The sequence below is a fragment of the Theropithecus gelada genome, chromosome 13 (assembly GCF_003255815.1).
Source record: "Theropithecus gelada isolate Dixy chromosome 13, Tgel_1.0, whole genome shotgun sequence".
Classification (NCBI taxonomy): Eukaryota; Metazoa; Chordata; class Mammalia; order Primates; family Cercopithecidae; genus Theropithecus; species Theropithecus gelada.
The window spans coordinates 89,106,452-89,129,710 of record NC_037681.1 but is presented as its reverse complement, the minus strand read 5'-3'; the positions used below and the strand labels follow the sequence as shown (position 1 = coordinate 89,129,710).

At 39.4% G+C, this 23,259-nt stretch overlaps 2 protein-coding genes across 2 annotated transcripts in view; one reads left to right on the top strand and one right to left on the bottom strand.

The window, feature by feature from the left end:
- APLF (aprataxin and PNKP like factor) overlaps positions 1-15,674 on the bottom strand; it is a 97,735-nt gene extending 82,061 nt beyond the window's left edge. Inside the window, exon 1 of the mRNA XM_025354315.1 lies at positions 15,426-15,674. Within this exon, the coding sequence (XP_025210100.1) occupies positions 15,426-15,521 (96 nt within the window). The 5' untranslated portion in view covers positions 15,522-15,674. The remainder of the gene's footprint in view (positions 1-15,425) is intronic.
- Positions 15,675-15,917: 243 nt separating this feature from the next.
- On the top strand, positions 15,918-19,051 carry FBXO48 (F-box protein 48). Its single transcript, XM_025354820.1, has 4 exons — positions 15,918-16,028; positions 16,767-17,102; positions 18,058-18,399; positions 18,890-19,051. The coding sequence occupies exons 3-4, from the start codon at positions 18,094-18,096 to the stop codon at positions 19,049-19,051; spliced, it is 468 nt and encodes a 155-aa protein (XP_025210605.1). The 5' UTR covers positions 15,918-16,028; positions 16,767-17,102; positions 18,058-18,093.
- Positions 19,052-23,259: the final 4,208 nt, after the last annotated feature.

Sequence of the window (23,259 nt, the reverse complement as noted above, 5' to 3'; positions counted from 1 at the left end):
AAGCCTTGAGCTGTTTGGAGAGCTACCTGGAATTTACAAAGCTACATTACTCCACAGTAGGAGCTCGTGTTATGTACTCCCCACCCTTGCATAACCTAAGCTGCTACAGCATAGCACCTTCTTGAAACCAGAGACACTGCTGGAGGGTGTCCTGCTCTGGGGGCCAGTAGCCACTGTGTCTCTCTAGCTTTGAGGTTCTACCATCATTCCATAAAGACCACATGAAGGACTGCAATGCAATGACTCCAGTTACTGAGAGCCTGGGCCCAGGGACAGTCATGACTCTGGTACTGCATAATGGGGAAGCCAAGCCCAGGCTGGCCAAACCACCACATGCCTGTGCCCCCAGCTGCAGAAACAGCATAGCAGCCCACCCCCGGTACGCCCTTCCCCCAGCTAGCCAAACCATTGTGAGCTCACATCCCAGCCAGAGAAACAGCAGACCACCCCCAGGGGGCATGCCACCAAACTGGCCTAATCATTGTGTGTCCATACCCCAACTGAGGACACAGTCTGGTGGAACCACCCTAGGCGGACATACTCCAGCCAAACTGCCCCACCCCTGCAGCCCTAGCTGGATAAACAGCCTGGTGGCTCTTTCCTCAGTGAGCCAGACCCTGAGCAGCCAAACCACAAAATGTCTGCACCCTAAGTCTGATAAACAGCCCAGAGAGCCAGTCCCTGAGCTGACCAACCAGCTGCACACCAGCACCCACAGCCTGAGAAGTAGCCTAGCAGACCTGCCCTCAGTGACCCAATCTCCAAACCAGCTGACTATGTGTACATGCATATCCCTGGCCCAACAACCAGCCTGGCGAGCCCATCTCTGGCAAAGTCATACCACCACCACCACCGCACACTTCCACAGCCTAGGCCATTGAGGAACTTGCAAACATTACTAATATGGGTTACAGCTGAGGAAACTGTACAGAGACCACACTACTGTGCTCACTCAGAACCAAAGCCAATGCACTCTACCCATCAGACACCATAAGACCCATCTAAAGGAATAGGTCTTTCCCTGTGAAAGCTACTTCATCAAATTAGAAGAGGCAACTATTCCACCAGATGAGCAGATATCAATACAGGGACACAAGAAACATGAAAAAAAAAAAACACGACACCCTCAAAGGAACACATTAATTCTCCAATAGCAGACTCCACAAAAAAAAAAGAAATTTATAAAATGCCAGAAAAAGAATTCAAAATAACCTTAAGAAAGTCAACAAGATAGAAGGCAATGCAGATAACCCAATAATTCATTATCTAAATGAGAAAGTCAACAGAGAGAAACATCATAAAAAAGAACCAAACAGAAATCTTACAGCTGAGGAATTCAGAGAATAAGAAAAAATAAAATCAAGCCTTCCCCAGACTATATCAAGCAGAAGAACTTCTGAACTTAAAGACTAAGTCTTCTGAAATAACCCAAAGCAAAGAAAAAAATATTTAAAAGAATGAAGAAAACCGATTGAATTTATGGGACACCATTAAGCGAACAAATATTCACATTATGAGAATTCCAGGAAAAGAAAATATGGAAAAGGCATAGAAAACCTACTTAATGAAATAATAGCTGAAAACCCCCCAAGTCTTAAGAGACAGAAGGACATCCAGATGCAGGAAGCACAGAAGTTCTCAAATAAATTCAGCCCAAAAAGGTCCTCTCCAAGGCACTTAGAGTCAAATTTTCAAAAGTCAAAGACAACAAGAAAATTCTACAAACAACAAGAAAAAATCATCAAGTCACATAAAAGGGAATGGCCATTAGACTAACAGCAGATTTCTCAGCAGAAACTTTAACAGGCTGAGAAAATGGGATGATATATTTAGTGCTGAAAGGAAAAAAACAAACAAACAAACAAACAAAAAAAAACCTGCCAGCCAGGATGTAGGATACCCAGTAAAGCTATCCTTTAGAAATGAAGTTTTCTCAAACAAGCAAAAATTAAGGGAATTCCATCACCACTCAACAAGCCCTACAAGAAATACTTAACGGAGTTACTACATGGCTTCACGCTGAATTCTACCAAATTTTTAAAAAAGACTAACACCAATTCTTCTCAACCTATTCCAAAAAATTAAAGGGAAAGGAACTATTACAAGTTCATTACATAACGCCAGTATGACCCTGAAACCAAAACCAGACAAGGACACACAAACACACAAAAAAAGAAAATTACAAGCCAACATCCCTGATGAACATATAGATTCAAAAATCCTCAAAAAAATACTAGCAAACTGAATCCAAGAACACATTAAAAAGATTATACAGCATGATCAAGTGAAATTTATCCCAGGGATACAATGATGGTTCAAACATACACAAATCAATAAATGTGATATATCACATCAACAGAATTAAGGACAAAAACCATATGATCTCAAGAGATTCAGAAAAAGTATTCGATATAATTCAACATCCCTTCATGATAAACACTCAACAAATCAGGTATAGAAGAAACATACCTCAACACAATAAAGGGTATATACGACAAACCCACAGCTAACATCATATGGAAAAGGGAAAAGATGAAACCTTTTCTTCTAAGATTTGGAACAAGCTAAGGATGCCCCACTACTACCACTCTTATTAAATATAGTACTATTAGTCCTAGCCAGAGCAATTAGGTAAGAAAAAAAAAAATCAGCCAGGCATGGTGGCTCACACCTGTAATCCCAGCACTTTGGGAGGCCAAGGCGGGTGAATCACAAGGTCAGGAGTTCAAGACCAGCCTGGCCAAGATGGTGAAACCCCATCTCTACTAAAAATACAAAAATTAGCTGGGCATGGTGGTGGGTGCCTGTAATCCCAGCTACTGGGGAGGCTGAGGCAGAGAATTGCTTGAACCCAGGAGATGGAGGTTGCAGTGAGCCGAGATCATGCCACTGCACTCCAGCATTCTGTCTCAAAAAAAAAAAAAGAAAGAAAGAAAGAAAAGAAAACAAAAAAAGAGCATCTAAATGGAAAGGAGGAAGCAGAATCGTCCCTGCTTGTAGATAACATGATCTCACATCTAGAAAAACCTAAAGACTCCACCAAAAGAACTCTTAAAACTGATAAACAAATTCAATAAACTTACAGGATACTTTAACTTAAAACAATATGGGGCTTAGGGGAACCAACCTTGACTCCCCCAAAACTTAACTACCAATAGCCTACTGTTGACTGGAAGCCTTAATCAATTATAAATAATTGCTTAACACATATTTTGCATGTTATATGTATTTTACAGTGTATTCTTATAATAAAGTAAGCTAGAGAAAAGAGAATGTTTTAAGAAAATCATAAGGGAGAGAAAATATATGTACTATTCATTAAGTGGAAGTGGATCATCATTCAGATCTTCATCTTCATTGTCTTCACCTTGAGTAGGCTGAGGAGGAGGAGGAGGAGGAATAGGAGGAGCTGCTCATGCTGTCTCAGGATGGCAAAGGTGTACAAGGTAAAGAAGGTAGAAGGAAAGGCAAGAAAGGCAGACATACTTGGTGTTTTATGAAAATACATGAGAACTTGCCTAACTTTTTTGCTTTCCATTTCTTTAAAAAAAAAAAAGTTTTTATACATTTCCAATCCTATTCTACCATTTGTTTAGTTTCAGGGTCTGTATCATAGAAAGGTCCATGTTGTAAAAGAAAAGCAGTGTTGAATAAACATAACCCTTCTGCCAGAGTGTTTAGTGTCGGTTTGTTTACTGGCACTGCTGCTTCTACATCATCTTCCTCATTTCTGGCACTGGTTCAGAAGCATTTGTCTCCATCAAGTTGTCTTCTGTTAATTAGTGTTTATTAGCTCTTGAATTTCTCCCATATCTATACCTTGAAATCCTTTACCCCCAACTTTTTGGCCATATCCACAATCTCTTTCATAATTTATTTGATTGGCTTTGTCGTAAACCCTGTGAAGTCATGCACATCATCTGGACAGTTTTCTTCAGCAAGAATTCACTGCTTCAGGCTTGATGGCTTTCATGACTTTTTCTGTAACAACAATGGTATCTTCAATGGTGTAATCCTTCCGGACTCATGATGTTCTCTCTAGGGAGGTTCTCTTCCATAACCCTGACAATCTTTTCCATAGAGTACTGTGTATAATGAGCCTTAAAAGTCCTTATGACTCCCTCATCTAGTGGCTGAATTAGAGATGCTGTGTTTGGGGGAAAGTAACCACCTCAGCACCTTCGTTACTGAACTCATGGGGCTCTGGGTGGCCAGAGGCATTGTTCAAAAGAATTCTAAAAGGCGGTCTCTTACTGGCAAGGTACTTTCTGACTTCAAGGACAAAGCATTGATAGAACCAATTCAGAAAAAGGATTTTCATGCCTAGACTTTCTCTTTGTACAACCAAAAGAATGGCAGCTGGTAGTTATCTTTTCCCTCCAAGGCTCAGGGGCTAGCATCTTTGTAGATAAGGGCAGTACTAATCATAAACCCAACTGCATTTGCACAAAACAGTAGAACTGCCTATCCTTTCCTGCCTTAAATCCCAGTGCTCACTTCTCTTCCTTACTAATAACTGTCCTTTGTGGCTTCTTTTTTTTTTTTTTTTCCAGAGTAAGGCACTTTGATCCACATTAAAAAACCTGTTCAGACAGCCATCCTTTCTCCTCAATGATTATCTTAATGACATCTGGGAATACATCTGCTGCTGCCTGGGCAGCAGAAACTGCATTTTCTGTTACCTTGACATTTTAAAAGCCAAACATCTTTTTAAAATTATTAAACCATTCTTTGCTGGCATTAAATTCTCCAGCTTTAGATCTTTTACCCTCTTTTTGCTTTAGGTTGTCATATGACTTTGCTTTTTCTTGAATCATATTAGAGTCTATAGGTATGTTTTTCTTATAGCAAGCCTGTATCCACATAAAAATTGCATTTTCAGTACAAGATAAAAAGGTGTTTTACAAAAAGTGCAAGGTTTTCCCACCCGCTGGCATAGCTGCAGTGAAAGCTTCATGAATTTCCTTTTCTTTTTTTTACAGTCATCCACACGCTGTATTCATTTATTTTGAAATGGCAGGCAACACAGCTGCAGACCTTAATCTATTATATGTATCAAGGAATTCAACTTCTTGTAATTTTTCTCTGCTTTTTTTTTTTGTTCTGCCATTATTTTTCTCCGCTTTTTGGGAGAACTTCCAGCATCACTAGTGGTATTATTTCATATAGGTCCCATGGTCCCATGGTGTGTTAATCAAGGTTTACGATATTGCACTAAACACGATAGAAAAATAGAAGACTCACGAGAGATCCCCCCTCTTTTTTTTTCTAAAGACATTGATATAGTATAGTTTGGCTGTGTCCCCACCCAAATCACATCTTGTACTGTAATAATCCCACATGTCAAGGGTAGGACCAGGTGGAGATAACTGAATCAGGGGGTGGTTTCCCCATACTGTTCTCAGAGTAGTAAATAAGTCTCACCCCTGCACAAGCTCTCTTGCCTGATGCCATGTAAGACGTCTGACTTTGCTCCCCATTCACCGTCCGCCAAGATTATGAGGCCTCCCCAGCCATAGGAACTGTGAGTCAATTAAGCTTCTTTCCTTTACATATTACCCAGTTTTGGGTATGTCTTTATTAGCAGTGTGAGAACAGACTAATACAGACAGGGTCTCACTCTGTCACTCAGGCTGGAGTATAATGGTGCAATCATGGCTCACTGCTGCCTCAATCTCACAGGCTCAAGTGAGGTTCCCATCTCAGCCTCCAAGTAGCTGGGATTACAGGCATGCACCACCATGCTCAGCTAATTTTTTGTTTTTTTTAATTTACTTTTTGTAGAGATGGAGTCCCATTATGTTGTCCAGGCTGATCTTGAACTCCAGGCTCAAGCAGTCCTTTGGGAGTCCTTCAGCCTCCCAAAGTGCTAGGATTACAGGCATGAACCAACACACCCAGCTGAGATCCGTTTTTATTATGATACACAATTTACTGGAGAGTTGAACTGCTTATGCTGAGATGATTCACATCACATGTTGTTGTAAGCAGATACCTGCAACAGTAGAGCTCACCAAAACAGCAACAAGAAGTGGCTAGAAATTATTACAGAAGTACAGTATGTACTACAGTGAATTTTATGCTTTACATTTGTCTACATTTCTCTCAACTGCAAATGGCACTATGTACACTCTGTGTTTGTGTGTGTATGTTTTGATAAATTTTACCTTTTTACAATAGATTTGAATATATTTTATGGTAGTAAATGATAAGCTAGACTACTACCTACATATATTTCATTTACTCATTACATATCTTCTTAATTTTTCAATGTTTTTTAAATATAGAGTTTGTGAGTTTTTTCAAATTGTCACAAATCTCCAAAAACTTTTCCAATATATTTGTTGAATCTGCATAGAAGTGGACCTATGCAGTTCAAAACCCACGTTGTTCAGGGTTAACTGTATTCACAAAATTGTGCAACCATCACTTCTATTTCCAGGATGTATTCATCACTCCAAAAGGAAACCTCATACCCATTAGGACTTTGGGTTTTAAGTGTGACAGTAAGCCACTGGAAGGTTGCACTGAAAATACTATTTAGAATATTAATAACAAAATTTATGTTATAATATTAATGAAAAATCAGTGGTAACTATTGCACAATACATATACTGAGTAAAATATATATACCTATGTACACAGATTCAATACATGAAAGAACTACATTGAATGTTTACAGTGCTTATGTCTTGGTAATTGACTTCGAAGTGCTTATTTTGTCTTCCTGCTTACTTGATTTTGGTGAAATTCCTACTTTTTTTTTTTTTTTTTTTTGAGTCTCACTCTGTTGCCCAGGCTGGAGCGCAATGGCACAATCTCAGCTCACTGCAACCTCTGCCTCCCGGGTTCAAACGATTTTCCTGCCTCTGCCTCCCAAGTAGCTGGGATTACAGGTGTGCACCACCACACCCAGCTAATTTCCATATTTTTAGTAGAAATGGGCTTTCATCATGTTGATGGGGCTGGTCTCGAACTCCTGACCTCAGGTGATCCGCCCGCCTCGGCCTCCCAAAGTGCTGGGATTACAGGCGAAAGTCCTACATTTTCTACACTGAGTATATAATCTTGCAAAATTGGGAAAGAGCATAATACATATAAAAAAATTACTTTACACAATACTTCACAATTTACAGTACTTTCCCAAAAGACTATCTAGTTTGCTGTATCAACAACAGACAAAAAAAGACAAATTCAAATTTTCATGGTAGAGAAAAACAGAAAGTCATCTAGTATAGGGTTTGAGCCAGTATTATGGTGAAATGCACAAACCTTAAAAAACAAAAAACAAAAAAAAAAAAAAAACAAAAGCATGAGATCTATTTTATACATAAGTTCATTAGATTATTTCCTCCCACTTTTGTGGAGCAGAGGGTAAGTTAAAAAAAAATTATATATATATCTATAGAAAGACTCAAACTGAATCCAGACTGGTTACTATAAAGAAGTCTACAAATCATAAAATTTTCTTATCCAGAGATCTTCCCAGTGCCAAGTCCAGCATGCATTCCAGAGCGCAGTCATCTATGCTGAGACTCTGCCATAATATTTGATGAGAGGTCAGTCTTATTCCTCAATAGAGCAAAAGTAGTTGATATAAGATGTTTAACATTATTGTATCTGGAATGTACCAAAGTCCAACTTCTGATGTTAAGAAGGGGCAAGTATGAAGAAATAGACTTGATTTTGCCCAGAGACTCTCCATATACACTTCAATTCAGAAATCAAGTTCTCTTTAAAAGGTTAATATATTTGATGTGAAATGTTCTTTGGAACTTGTGAATATGCTTTCCCATAAGAATAATGGTATAAATGGTAGGTTATCAGGCAACCTCACAGACACCTGTCTAATTCACAATACTGATTAATATGGATCATTTAGATTTTAAAAAGTAAATCCAGTGGTTTTTGAGCTCGAATTCAAGGCTGCTGAATTGTTAGCCAATATGATGAAATTGTGCTGACTATCAAGATGTCACTGAAATTTCAACTCATCCTACCTGTTTGGCTTGCAATGCTGCTTACACAGTGAATGCTGCACAAGTGTGAGAACATCATCATTAATAGATGATGACAGAGGCAATGCAGTAAGTAAAGACATAAAGAGAGCTTAAGAAGACAAAAGTGGGTTTAAAGCACCACTTGGGACTGGAAAATTAATGTGTCTAAGTAGTTATTTTGCTTATTCAGTTCGGTTCAGCAGACATTTCTTAAAGACCCATTGTGTGCCAAGTACTCTACTTAGTGTGTCTAGAAGTGGTTTTAAACTCTGGCTTTGCAGTAGAATCATCTTCAGAGCTTTTAAAAATACAGATACCCACCCGGGAGCGGAGGCTCACGTGTGTAATCTCAGCACTTTGGGAGGCTGAGGTGGGGAGATCACCTAAGGTCAGGAGTTCGAGACCAGCCTGATCAACATGGAGAAACCCTGTCTCTACTAAAAATACAAAATCAGCCGGACATGGTGGCACATGCCTGTAATCCCAGCTACTTGGGAGGCTGAGGTAGGAGAATCTCTTGAACCCAGAAGGCGGAGGTTGTGGTGAGCCAAGATCACACCATTGAACTCCAGCCTGGGCAACGAGAAAAAAACTCCATCTCAAAAAAACACATATACCCAGACACTACCTACAGAATCAAATTACCAAAGAAAGGAACTCACACAAAAGTATGAAGACATGTGAGAAGATAGCTTATTCATGATAAGTAGTAAATGGGGGATGAAAATTTGAAGGCATTAATTCAGGGGAAGATATATATAATTGTAAAATATAGTCTTTGTCCCTGTTGCCTGGCATAACCACTAAAATCCTCAGAATCTCCCCAGTGATGTCTTTTTGTATACTAATCAGTTAAGTGACAGCCAGCAGCCCCTAGATAGCTTCAGAGTGGGAGCCAGTCACTGGAAAGACCAAGGTATGATTAGAGAATTGGGACTTTCAGCCCCAAGCCCCAGTCTCCTCTAGGGAGATGAGAGGTGCTGAAGGGTTAGCTGATCACTAATGGCCAACGGTTTAATCAATCAAGACTAAATAATGATGACTCCATAAAAACCCAAAGGGGACAGGGTTAGGAAAGCTTCCAAACAGGTGAACATGTAGAGGTTTCTGGAGGGTGACACACTTGTTGAGGGCATGGAAGCTCAGTACCCCTTTCCATAGCTTGCCCTATGCATCTCCTCATCTGTATCCTTTGTCATATCCTTTATAACAAACCAGTTCTAGGAGCTGCTCTAGCAAATTAATAGAGTCCAAGGAAAGGGCCATGGGATCCCCAGTTTACCGCCAGTGGTTCAGAAGCACAGGTAAAACAACTTGTAATTGGCATCAGAAGTGGGGGGAAATCTTGGGAACTGAGCCCTCAACCTGTAGGAGCTGATGCTATCTCCAGATAGATGGTGTCAGAATTAAATTGAATTAAAGGACACCCAGTTGATGTCTGCTGCAAAAGTGACTGCTTGCTCATTGGTAGGGGGAAATCACCACATATTCAATGACACAGGAGTCATCTGTGTTGACTGTTGTATTTTTGTCCACTCAGAATAAATATATGAAAAGTTATTTATCTCACATCTATTAGAATGATCAAAATTTAGAACACCGATAACACCAAATGTTGATAAGGATGTCCAGCGACAAGAACTGTCATTCATTGCTAGTGGGAATGCAAATAGTACAGCCGCTCTGGAAGACAGTTTGGCAGTTTCTTACAACACTAAACATACTATTACTATACAACTTTACTATCCAATCCAGCAACTGTGCTCCTTAGTATTTACCTAAATGAGCTGAAAACCTATGTCCACACAAAAATCTGCACCCAAATGTTTGTAATTGTATTATCCATGACCACTAAAACTTGAAAGCAACCAAGATGACCTTTAGTAGGTGAATGGATAAACCGAAAATGGAATATTATTCATCACTAAAAAGAAATGAGCTATGAAGCCATGAAAAGACTTGGAGGAACCTTAAATACATATTACTAAGTGAAATCTGAAAAGGTTATGTACTATATGACTAGAACTCTATGACATTCTGAAAAAGGCAAAACTATGGAGAAAGTAAGAGTCCAGTAGTTGCCAGGAGTCCCAGGGAGCCTCTGGGGGATGAATAGGCAGAGCACAGAAAATTTTAGGGCAGTGGAACAATTCTGTGTTACACTGCAATGGTAGATACATGGCATTATACATTTGTCAAAACCCACAGAATGTGCAATACCAAGAGTTAACTCCAGTGTAAACTATGAACTTTGGGTGATAATGACATGTCAATGTGGATTCATCAATTGCAACAAACATACCACACTATGCAGAATGTTGATGGTGGGGGAAGCTGTACATGTAAGAGGACAGAGAGTATATGGGAACTCTCTGTACTTTCCACTCAGTTTTGCTGTGAACCTAAAACTGCTCCATAAAATAAAGTCTACTTTAAAAACTAATATATTAAAAAACAATGTTTGTAAAAGTTAAACGAGATCACTGACGTAATGTGATCATCCCACAAGCCTGGTCAATACTTACCCAATTATCCAACACGCCACATCTTAGAGCCTTAAACCACACAAGCCCTTCCTTACCCCACCCACTCTTCACCTACCAAAATTCTAACTGTCCCAACACACCACAGTCAAACTCAACATGCAACCAAGTTCATGAAGCTTTCTTTCCCTGATCCCACCTCTTAACTTCAGGTTCCTTCTTATACTTCTCTGTACCCTGTGACATCATTCTGTCTAGCTTGAGGACTAAGCTCTGATTTTTTTTTTTTTTTTAATCTTGCCTAAATTCCTTTCTAAGGGGTCTGGGAAGTCATGCCCTACAAACTATAGATTATCATCAGATGCGTTTTATTTAACCCTGTATAACGTGACTTACTTTCCAGTCTGACTCAGGCATAACAAGGAAGAAAATCAAAATGTTTTACCCTAAAATATATTTCTTTGCCATACCTTGGAATTGCCCTGCAAAGTCTCTTGTGGGAAAAATCCACATTCTACAGGGAATCCCTTTTCCCCCTTGTTTCCCTTCCTTCCTTTCCAGATCCAGGAGACAATCAATTAAGAGCCAGGAACCCTTTACCGTCTGATAAGAAACATTTTGCAACCTGCTATCTCTAAAGTCTGCGATCTGAGAGCTCTGCACAATAAAACTTGGTCTCCATAAGCCTTTATCTTAACCTGCACATTTCCTTTGATCTCAGGTCTTCAGATAAACTCAACTAATTGTCAACCAGAAAATGTTTAAATTTACCTATAGCCTGGAAGCCCCTGCTTTGGGTTGGCCCGCCTTTCTGAACCAAACCAATGTATTTCTTAAATGTATTTGATTGATGTCTCATGCCTCCCTAAAATATATAAAAACCAAGCTGTACCCTGACCACCTTGGGAACATGTTCTCAGGACCTCCTGAGGGCTGTGTCATGGGCCATGGTCACTCATATTTGGCTCAGAATAAATCTCTGGAAATATTTTATAGAATTTAACTCTTCATCAACAGACTCATAGTATTTAAACAAAACTTTTAATAAAATGTGACCTTTTAAAAATCAAGGATTATATCTAAAAATTCAAATTTCTTACTATTCTTAAAAAAACAGTATGACACTGTTATCAAGTGGGAATAGGGGAAAGTAGCAGGGATTGCACAGAGACCCTCTCCTTGTGGCCTTCCCAACACTGAGGCAGAACTGTTGTCATTTATCACTGTCCCTATGTTGTTTCTTCTTCCCTCCCACTTCGCTCACTCCAAGTGTCAGCCTGGCTCCAGTCCCCGTGTGAGGCTGTAACCTTGTTTAGTTATTAATACTTGTTTATTTGTCTCTCAAACCTAAAAAACTGTAAGTTTCTTGAGAGCAAGGACTTGTTTCTCATTCATCTTTATTTCTCCTATACTCCCTCCCATCCAACCATAGTACTTATTTATCAACTATTTCCTGAATTTAGCCAATTATCCATCAACAAAATAGGAAAAATGTTAAAACTTAATTCATTGTGAATGTTACTCCTTAAGATCTAGCAGTTGGTAGGACTGCATCTTTACTATATTTAAATTCACTTCAAAACTCAATGATAACCCTTTTTCATATCTAAGTCACAAATAGGCTCTTTTTGAGGGTAGAGTGAATGAGAGACTGAGATGCAGAAATGGAAGGAAGAAGAAATCATGTGTTGAAGGCCTACTGTGTGCTAGGTACTGGTTGTAGGCTAAATAATAAAATGAGGGAAGGGCAAATCTAGAAATAAAGGAAGTGTTAGGGAAGAAACCTACGTTGGAGCAGGTAGGAACAGCATTCCAAGACAGCCAGGAGGATTCTGCAATAAGCAGTTCAAGTACAGAGCTGCCAGGTCAGGGGATAGTTACTTTGTATAGTTACTTTGTAGAACATTTACAACATTCTTAGAAGTGGTGAACTGATGCCACCTGAAGAGTCTATACTGAAGCCTATGACCTTCCCTGTTCCCCCAACTGGGGACTTTTCTCTTTTTAATCAAAGCAGTCAATTTAATTACATCTACATTGAGAAAGTCTCACTAGATATCCCTAGAAGTGAAATCGATCATAAGGAAATGTGTCATATAATCCCTGCTGTCAAAACAAAAGAAGAAAAATCTGAAATCAAAAATAGTAGATTTCATTTAAGAGTGTAACAGCTTGAATTAAAAATCATAAAGCAAATACTTTGGCCTAACAGTGCTTGACATGTTGTTCTATAAAACCTTTTAAAATAAAATTTTCTTAAGATAATGGTAGATTCACATGTAGTTGAAAGATATAATATAGAAATATCTCTTGTACCATTTATCCAGTTTCCCCCAATGGTAACATCTTACAAAACTACAGTACAATACATCAACCTAAGATATTGATACTGACACAGTCCAGACAAAGCACATTTCTGTCATCACAAATATCCCTCATGTTGCTATTTTATAGCCATATCCATTCCCATCTGCCCTCCTGCCTAATTTTTTAACCTTTGGCAACCACTAATCTGTTCTCCATTTTTGAAATTTTGCAATCTGCAATTTCAATAATGTTATATAAATAGAATCACACAATATGTAATCTTTTGGATTGGCTGTTTTAACTTAAGTTCTCTGAAGATAAATCCTGCTGAAAACCATCTAACTGATGCCAATCATGGAGCAGAATCAAAATCTAGTAAACAAAGAGCTGGGGTTCTCTGATGACTCACGTGAAAGCAAAGGGCACAAGAAAGATTAAATTTCATTGTCCTTTGTTTGTGACAGGTTTCTCTGTGTTTTCCTACCACCGTAAAAATATAAAAATATTCTCATTGTCAAACTGTTTTACTACCAAGACTATTTTACACAGTGGGATTATAAACTTTTATGTTTGTGTGGCCATCAAGGTTTGTGAAGCTTGTCTCAGAAAAACATGCCCAATTAAGAAAGTTCAAAATCATCCTTATTTATATTAATCATTTCCGATGTATACCAATTTACAATGAACTTACTGAGTTTTCCACTTAGAACTCAGTCTTTGCTCTCTCACAAAACAAAAATAAGTTTCACTGGAATTCCTGTTGTTGGAAACAGGAGCCCTTATGTTGTGTTTTAACCACTGCGGAGAAGAATCGAGTGCATCTGTCAGCTCCAAAATCGAAAAAACTACAAGGTGATTTGTTTGTTCTCCAAATTTTTCCTTTAACACACTTAGGATGTCATTCATAAGCACTTCTGATACCTGCCAACCTTGGCAACAGAATCTCATCCCTGAATGTTATTTTAAAAGGAAAAGCAAGATCTTGACCAGATAATTGCCCAGCTTTCACTCCCTATCATTTTAAAAAACAGATACCAAATAGGCTCATCTCACATTAGCAAGTCGACAACACAAAGAACAAGCTACAAAATAATGAAAGGATATGCAATCTGTTGCCAAGTTTCTACAACATGGCCCTAAAATTCATCCATCTTTTAACCAGACCCAGGTACTCTACTGGTGACAACGTCTTAAGCAAGTCAAAACTCATTAGTCACCAGACACATGATTACTAGATGAAACACATACTCTAAGTTTCTAACCTACGAATTTAAAAGAAAAACAGAAAAATAAAGCCTCCAGACAGTTCCTTCCAGTGTTTGTAAGGCTAATAAACGACGAAAAAAAAATTGAAATGATGTTAAACATTTAAATAATCACTTGTCCAGTTAAAAAAAAAGAACAGCAATTGAATATCTACTTTCTCAATAACCGTACTACATGCACATGTGTATGTACACAACACACAACACACACACACACACACACACACACACGCCTTTAGGACCAATTTCCATAACACAATCTTAAACTACCACTCCTTTCCCTGCTCCCAGAAGGGACCTAAGGCAAGTACCAATGGTTCCATTTAGACTCTGGAAGTCAACCAGGATAACAGTAAACATTCCTTACTCTTTGGTGTTAGCTCACTGACACAGGTGTCTCCCAGTCCCAAGAGAAAACTCCTAGAGGGCAGGGACCCATGTTCCATTGATCTTTGTATGCCCCACAGTGCTAGAATCTGCAAAATGTTCTACACAGTGAGCACTAAAAAGAAATGTTGAATGTTAAAGAAAAAAATTAAAAACTAGATGTACTTAAGAAGAGCTCTATAGAATTCTGGAATGCAATATGCAAATGTTCTCATTCCTAAACCTCCCAAAGAAGGTAGAGAATATTTAGTTTTGTGGCATTGTGTCCAAAAGCTTATGCATGGACTTTAAATAACGTATGTATGGCTCAATTTTCTCATCTGAACAATGAGGATAATAAAAATACCTGACAGTTAAAGACGTTGGTATAGATAATGTCTCCTTAGACCAATGACTCGAACGCTATACACATTCCTTATTAAGGATTAGCTACTCATTTTCCTGGAAATAATAAATAATACAAATAAATAAATAAGGTCCACACAGCTCTGCAAAGGAGACCAAAGCTTAAATTAGCCTAGAAGACATAATATCACGGTTTGGCAAACTTTTCTGTAAAGGGCCAGAGACTACCGTAAATATTTTAGGCTTTACAGGACAAGCCACAATACCCTGAACCCTTGCAGCAATATTCTCCCGGAAAAATTGGTAGGTTTTTTGTTTACATTTTACATTTTAGAATTTAAGAATCATTCTTAGTTCACGGGGCCATACAAACATAGGCTGGATTTGGCCCCCAGACTCTAGTTTGCCAACCCCCGGAAAAGATAATAATGGTAATACAGTCAGTGTTTTTAAAGCAACATAAAGAAATGTTTGTGAATTGCTTAAAGGTAACTGAAAAACTTGCGGCCCCAAACTTATAAAATCCAGACCGGCGGACCAGCGCGGTGGGGAATAGGGCTAGGACTAGGGCCCGTCTTCAGGAGCCGGAGCGGACCTCCACAGCTCTCGGGGTCCGCCGAGCCCCCGCCCACACTTACTCCCAGCAGCGGCCCGCGGCCGATCACAGTCTCCCCAGGCGCCAGGGCCACCCGGGGACCGCCGTCCCGCGGCTGCAGCTCGAAGCCCCCGGGCATGGCGGGCAAGGATTAGGCCCCTTCGCCAGGAAACTGGCCCCTCCGCTGTTTCCGCGGGGAAAGCCCAGGACTTGGGAAAAACAGCAGGGGAGGGCCGCAAAGGCTCCCCGCGCCTGCGCCGGTCCTGTCAGAGCCCAGCCCCAGCGCAGTTTCCTGAGTCCCGTCCCTCCACGCCTACTGATGACGCAATCGGGGATTCCCCAGTCACGCCGCCTCAAAATTATTGTTTAAAAACCCCGGCTTATTCCCCACCACACTTTTCACCTCCCTCCCTTCTTGGAGGACGCCGGGCCTTGTAGTCCTGGCGCCTTTCTTCACTTCCTTTCCCGAGCTAAGACGCCCTGGAAAAAACTACCAATCCCCAAAGGCACTGCGCGCCCCTCTCGGCGCCTGCGCGAGTTCCGAGTCAGTAGGGTGGGGCTTAGGTGGGCGGGAAGAGAAGAGCTATGGGGAAAGATTCGAATTCCGGAGGATTTAAATCGCGGGAGGAGAAGCCATCGCGGCCCAGTAGGTAGGAGGATCTTCCATTCCCGTTGGCTTAGATGTCTACGCTCCCGGGGACGCGGCCCTGACGCAAGCTCAGCCTTCCCTCCGCGGCCTGGAGCCGCAGTGACAGCGCTGACGGTTGTTGTTGTCACTTGTCAGTGCTCCGTGTTCTTGGCTTCCAGCAGCTGCAACCCGCGCAGGACACAAGGAGGGTGGCTCAGATGGGACGTGGGGTGATTAGCCCTGACCCGCGGGATGTGGGCGGAGTGGGGGTCCCCGCCCCTCCTTCTGCGCTGCCGCCAATCTATCCCTCCGAGTGATAGTTGAAAGGGAGACGAGCTTTTACCTCACTTGAGAGAGAATTCGGCAAAGCTCGATTCATAAAGGAGAAAGGGCAGAAGAGGGATCGTTTCCAGGCATCCAGGCGAACCTGGACGTAGAAGAAAGATTCCTAGTGGGATTTTAGAACCTCGCCAAGGCATCCCCTGCTGTGAAATTCAAAAACCTTCATTCCCGTTGCAGGAATTCCACAAGGGGAGGCATTTTATTCTCCCAGTAAGATCCTGGGAGAAGTGGATAAACACACCGTAACGTTTAAATACACTGTAACGTTTTCCTAATGTGAGATTCTTTTTAAGAACCTTGTGGTTTGGCTTTGGTTTGTATTGGTGGTGGGAGGGGCCAAGGTGCATGGCAAAAACTTGCTCTTGACTCACTCGTTTTTACCAGTTTGCTTTCTCACTTCCCCAAACCCTCAAGAGGAAGACCTCTGTTGAACACAGACTACAGTTCCAGCCACCACAGCTAATCTGGATCATGAATAGGAACCACCGTGGTCTTGTGAAGTCCAGAAACATAGCTGAGTAGCTCGTCTAGAAAAGAGATTTGTGTTCAGCTGAGTTAAAAGAAGTATTTAGCTGTATCTCAAACCCCTCCTCTTGCACATCCAACCCCCATTATAAAAGGAAGTGCAAAATGGAATAAACTGATTTTAAGTGAATACCAGCTGTCTTTGTATACAAAAGTAACTCAAGGGTGGTGATGTACCCAGTCATGCTTTCAACTGATTTGGGAAGCCTACACCATTCACCTTAGGTAAATTAGCTGAAGCTGAGCTTTATATCTGGGCTTCAAATAGTCACATACTATACCTAGCTGAGTTCTCAACATTGTTTATAGTTGTCACTCACTGTTGCTTGATGTCTTCAGTGACTGTTACCCTTAGCTCGTAATTAACTATGCATATAGGATAGCTTCAAGGGGCCATTTCTTAAAACACCACTCTTATGACTGAGTTGAATATTTAAGACTTTGTTTCATAATCCAGATCTCATCTTCTTGTCCATTTCAGATAGTATTTGTGTCAAATGTAAGCACCTACCTACCCATTAGATACAAGTAATAAAATTCTTATACAACTAGAAGTCCATCTAGTTTGTGATTAAGCCACAAATTGCAAATTAATGATGAGGCATCAGTTCCTATATACAACAAGTATTCAGGAGTTTAATAGGATTGACTCATACATATTTTCAAAGGTACGAAAGCACCGGGTGTGGTGGCTCCTACCTGTCATCCTAGCACTCTGGGAGGCTGAGGCAGAAGGATTGGTTGAGGACAAGAGTTCGAGACCAGCCTGGGCAACATAGCAAAAACCATTTCTCCAAAAAACAGTTTTTGGTTTTGTGTTTGTTTGTTTGTTTAAAAAAAAAATGAGGGGATGCTGAGTCAAGAGAATCGCTTGAGGCTGGAGGTTGAGGCTGCAGTGAGCTATGATGACACAGCTGCACTCCAGCCTGGGTAAGAGTGAAGCTAATATGTTGAGGTGCCTCCCAGGTGCATTTCAGATGTAGGAAGACTAGGTGTTTTACACACTATCGCTGTTAATCCTTGCAAGAACTTTCAGGAAAGGGGCAGCATTGGTCCATTTTACAGACTGAGAAGCAAAAGTCAAGAAAGAGTTCTTAAATTATACCCAAAAAGCATCTGACTCAAAGTAGGATTTCTACTCCTATTTGGAGACTGAGCATGTTTAAATCTTGCCTTTTAGGTTACATATGAGGATAATTTATTAAAACATTAAGCTATGCATAAAAACTCCAAGAGAAACAGTAATTCAAGAGTTTCTCACACAGAAGTGAACTCTGTGGATGCTGAGAAGGAAAAAAACGAGAGTGAAAACAACTTTGTTGAACTGCTGCCTCAAGAACTCACTTTTAAAATTTTCAGTCAGCTGGACATTCGGAGTTTATGCAGGGCTTCATTGACATGCAGGAGCTGGAATTACACCATAAGAAACAGTGACTCTTTATGGAAACCTCACTGCATGACTGTAAGAGCTGTGTGCCGAAGAGAAATAGATGATGATCTAGAAAGTGGTTATTCCTGGAGGGTAAGTTTAATCTTTGCGATCTGCAGTGTTGTTGACGGTGTTTTGATAGCAGGTTTGAGTCAGTTCTAACTTATGCTTGGAGGAGACAGAATTGCATATGCAGAATAACATAGACAGTGTGTTGACTTTTGGAAATGAGTTGAGCCTTTTCCTGCTAACCACACTCTTTCCACACTATCTTTCATTTATCCTTTTGCATTTTTTAAATTCTAAATTAGGGAATTTTCCCCTATTAACCAGAAGGGAATTAGCTCCTTCTTTTCACTTCACCTTATCCCAAACCCCCAGTAAACTGTGTGGCGCACTCTGTATAAATACACATATACATACACACACGTACACAGACACATAAATTTATTAAAATATGTGTATATCAATGTAAATACTTACTCTTTTTTTCAGCCCTGTCAATCTGTTTCTCTTGCTTTAAACACATTCACTAACCAACCACCTACTACAGTCTTTTTTAATGGTGATTTACCTCTTTCAGGTAATACTGCTGAGGAATTACCAGAAGAGTAAAGTGAAACACGAATGGCTAAGTGGCAGATACAGCAACATTTGTTCTCCCATTAGCCTACCAGAAAAAACCATGTACCCAATGGATGCAGATACATGGGGGGAAATTCTAGAAGCAGAACTGGAAAGATAAGGAGGAAAAAAAATCACAAATAAATCTCAGGTCTTTGAAAATTTAAAACTCAAATGAGTCTTAGGTTGCAAAAGCTATATCTTTATCCATTCATTTTATTGTTGTTGACCTTTTTAAAAGAAAGTGAAATGGAAATATTATAAAAGTAAAGCTTTATTTTTGTTTTGCACTTTAGTAAAATTTTTCTGCTTTTATTGTAATGTGGAAAAATCATGAAATGTTATTTTTATAAGAAATAATATACTGATAGAGTGATTTCCAAATATAATGTTTCATGTATTTGTGTTAATATATTCACAATACTAAATGAAAGAGTGATTTGTATGTTCAGCTTAATGATAATTCAAAATTTCAGGAAGCCACTTGAAACTGACTTAAAGATTCATTAAGTGGTGGATATAACTAGGCTCATGGGAAGACTAGCTAAGTGAAACTAATAGCAATACATTTAAATTAATACATTGGCATTTTAATGACTTTAACATTTCTATTTCAGTGGAATCAGATTGAAATATCAAATAGTGAAACTATGTTAAATGTGTTAAGCCTGTGGTTTAGTTTTAAGTTAATGTCATCTTAGGGCTAAAGCTTGTCCAATTGTGATTCCCATTACTTTTATATAAACCTGGAATGGCTCTCAGGAGCTGAAAGTATGTGGAAAGTTTCCAGAACACTTAACTACCATCAGAATGCCACACTAGCCTGGTAAAACTCTCTTTCTGACAGCCTTATAGCACCATCTAGTGTGCTATTCTTAGATACCAAGACAAAGTTTTCTCCATATTAAAAACTATTATTCTAAAGAATCCTTAACACTTGTCTTTGTTAAAGTTTATAACTTTTTAGGAACCTTTATTTTAATTTTTTAAAACTTTTGTTTCTGTTTTTTCATAAAACAGATGATATACTACTCACTATAACAAATTGTTTATTCTGAATCTGTGGTTACCACCATAGTAAAAAGTGTCTACAAAATGCTTTAGTTAGTGTGGGGTTTTCTTCTTAAAAACTGTTCTCTATAGCATTAAATATAAGAATCCAGGAAACCAATATTTAACAAATAGGCAAATATTAGAAAGATGCCCCATTATATGCAAATTCCCTATGTTGAATAGAGCAGTAGATAATTAATTGTCTCCTACTGTCTTCTTAGAGTTGGAAGATTCCTTGAAAATCAGGCAGTCAAGTCTCCAGGACTATTCAGTAATTTTCTCAATAGGAACACTGTCAGTCAGCCAGCCCAAGCTCAAATCCTGTACTTCTACTAAAAGCGTATATGTTATGTCACAGAACAGTCCAGTTGTAGTCTAGCCTTGAACTGAAGACCACCTCTCTGTAATGTTTGCCTTCTAGTCCCACTTCCACCCTCTAGAACCGGGCTGATTCAGTCCTTCCTCTCTATGATTGCCTGATAGTTGAAGACTGCTAGCCTGTCTCTTCCTAGGTCTTCTCTCCAATTCCACTGATGATTATAGAGTATAATTTCTAGACCCAACAACATTCTGTTCTGCCCATTTACTCTTAATGAAAGAAAGGGGCTGTGCGCCATGGCTCACGCCTGATATCCAATCACTTTGGGAGGCCAAGGTGGGTGGATCACCCAAGGTCAGAAGTTCAAGACCAGCCTGGTCAACACGGTGAAACCCGTCTCTACTAAATATACAAAAATTAGCCCGGCGTGGTGGTGGGCGCCTGTAATCCCAGCTACTTGGGAGGCTGAGGCAGGAGAATCACTTGAACCTGGGAGGCAGAGGTTGCAGTGAGCCAAGATCACGCCATTGCACTCCAGCCTGAGCAACAAGAGTGAAACTTCGTCTCAAAAAACAAAGAAAGAAAGAAAGGTATACTATTAATTTTATTTCATAAAAGATAAGAAAGCACTTGGAAATTTTCAAAGTACGGGAAAGCTATAAGGCCTGATTATATTCCAGACTCTGGTCCCAGCCATTCCTCATCTGCTTCCCTAAGTTAATTCAAATTCAGCTTCACCATCATACTGGGACCCCCACCTGATGTGGTTTCTTTGCCCATTTTTCAAATATGTATTATTTGTGGCTTACATTAGCATCTTAGATTTCACTCTGACTTCCTCACCAATCGGTCTTAATCTGCTATAATATGGCCATCACTCTATATGGTTGAAACTGTTGGTATCCAAATTACAAGTGACTTAATGTCTAAATCCACTGGATGCATTCTACTTGTTAATATATTTGACACACATAAACACTCACACTGACACACATAAATACTTCTTAAAACTCTCTCCTCCATGGGTTGGAACTATAGCCTCTTGGACTTTTCTTTCCCTACTCTAACCCGTCTTCTCAGTTTCCTCCAAAGACTCACTTTCCTTCATCTACTCATTACATGTTAGTGTTCCCCAAGGTTCCGCCTGTTGTCCTGTCATCTTTATACTCTAACATCCTTGGTGATCCCATCTACTACTCCTGTGTTCGCTACCATGTTTGGTGCTGGTGGCATCCATGTCTGTGTCCCAACACCAGATCTCCCTGAGATGCTCCAGAAATACATATGCTACTATCTTTTGGATTTTTATATATATATATAATTTTCTTGGATTTTATATAATGTATCCAAAGATAGTTTATATATAAACACCTGAATCAAAACTTACCATCTCATGAAATTTCTTCTTCCAGTTCCTATCTCAGTGAATGACATGTCCTGTTAGAAAATCACCATATTTTACTTGTCTCCATCATTCTCCATGTCCAGTGGAGTCAATTCTTACTGATTTTATCGTCCAAATATCTAAGTAATTCACCTCTTCTCCATCTTTATCTCTGCCTCATTGCTTAATTCTTGTCCTTATTTGAAGTTAGGCTTTCTAAAATATCCTCTTACTGATGTTCCTGCCTCCAGTTCCTTCCTTTTACTGTTAGCAGTATAATCTTTTTTAAAGCCCAAATTTAGCACATCACCCCTAACTTAAATTCCTGACTGCATTCAGGTAGAAATCAAAATTCCCCACTAGAGCCCATAGGGCCTTTAATGATGTGGTCTGGCCTACCTCTCCAGCCTCTTCTCTCACCACTGTTCCACCCTGTATCTTCTAGTTCAGTCTTACAAAACTATTTCATAAAAATTTTCTCGCTTCTCTGCCTTTGCGCAGGCTGTTTGATATGCCTGGACTAACCCCCACCATTGATTCTTTTCTTGGTAATATCTATTGTAAAACTTATCATCTTGGCCTGGAAACAATCCATGACTACTACTGTTCTGGATTAAGTGACTTTTTAAATGTTCCTGTAGTTCTTTGTATAGACCTCTCTCAAAGCTGTCATATAACATTAAGTTGTCTATTTTATTTGTGTGTTTGTCCCTTTATACTGTGAGCTTCTTAATGGCAGGGACCATTTTTTATTTATTTTTGTGTCTTCAAAACCTGGCACACACTAGGTGCTCTATAAAGATTTGTTAAATTATTTCTATGGTTATTTATTTTAATCCCACCCAGAATGTATAAAAATAATTTACTATATTGTTAGTGAAGAAGATTGTATCGAAATGCAGTGTACAATCCTTAAGGTATGTGGGATGCTTGATAGTAATACAAATATATGAATAATTGTTCCGGTCTTCTCGAAACCTGTAAGAGGGAAATAGGAAAATAAAAATGTTTTGTTTTATTTTTTTGAACTCTTGAAAATAAACTTAACCTCAGAAATATCACTTATTATTTTGAATTATTGAATCACTCCCATCAGTTTTAAGTATTAGCTTTGCAAATTATGTGAATGAACATTAGCTTCTATTTTTTTAGTACTACTGCACTAAAATAACTCTAACAAATTATGTGCTATGATCACGGTCTACACTGAAAGGAAACCTTTGGAACTTAGTGATAAATTTATGGTATGGGCTTAGAATGAACCATGCATTTATCAGGCCAAGCCATTGGCATCTGAAAACATGAGTAGGTGGAGCAGCATGGAAGGAAGGAATGTTCTCACTCATAGATAAAATAACATGTTAAGTGTGCACCCTGTGTACAAGAAGCAAGATTCTTGGGGAAGAGTATTAAGGAACTTTGAGTGTTTTTAATCATTTTAAGATCTAGTATTTAGAAAAATAAATTTAGAAACCTTTTTTTAGTTTCTTCTGGTTTATAACCCAATCTTAGACCAGAACATAATCATCATTAAAATCTCTATGAATATAAACTTTCAACCTGAGGACACTTG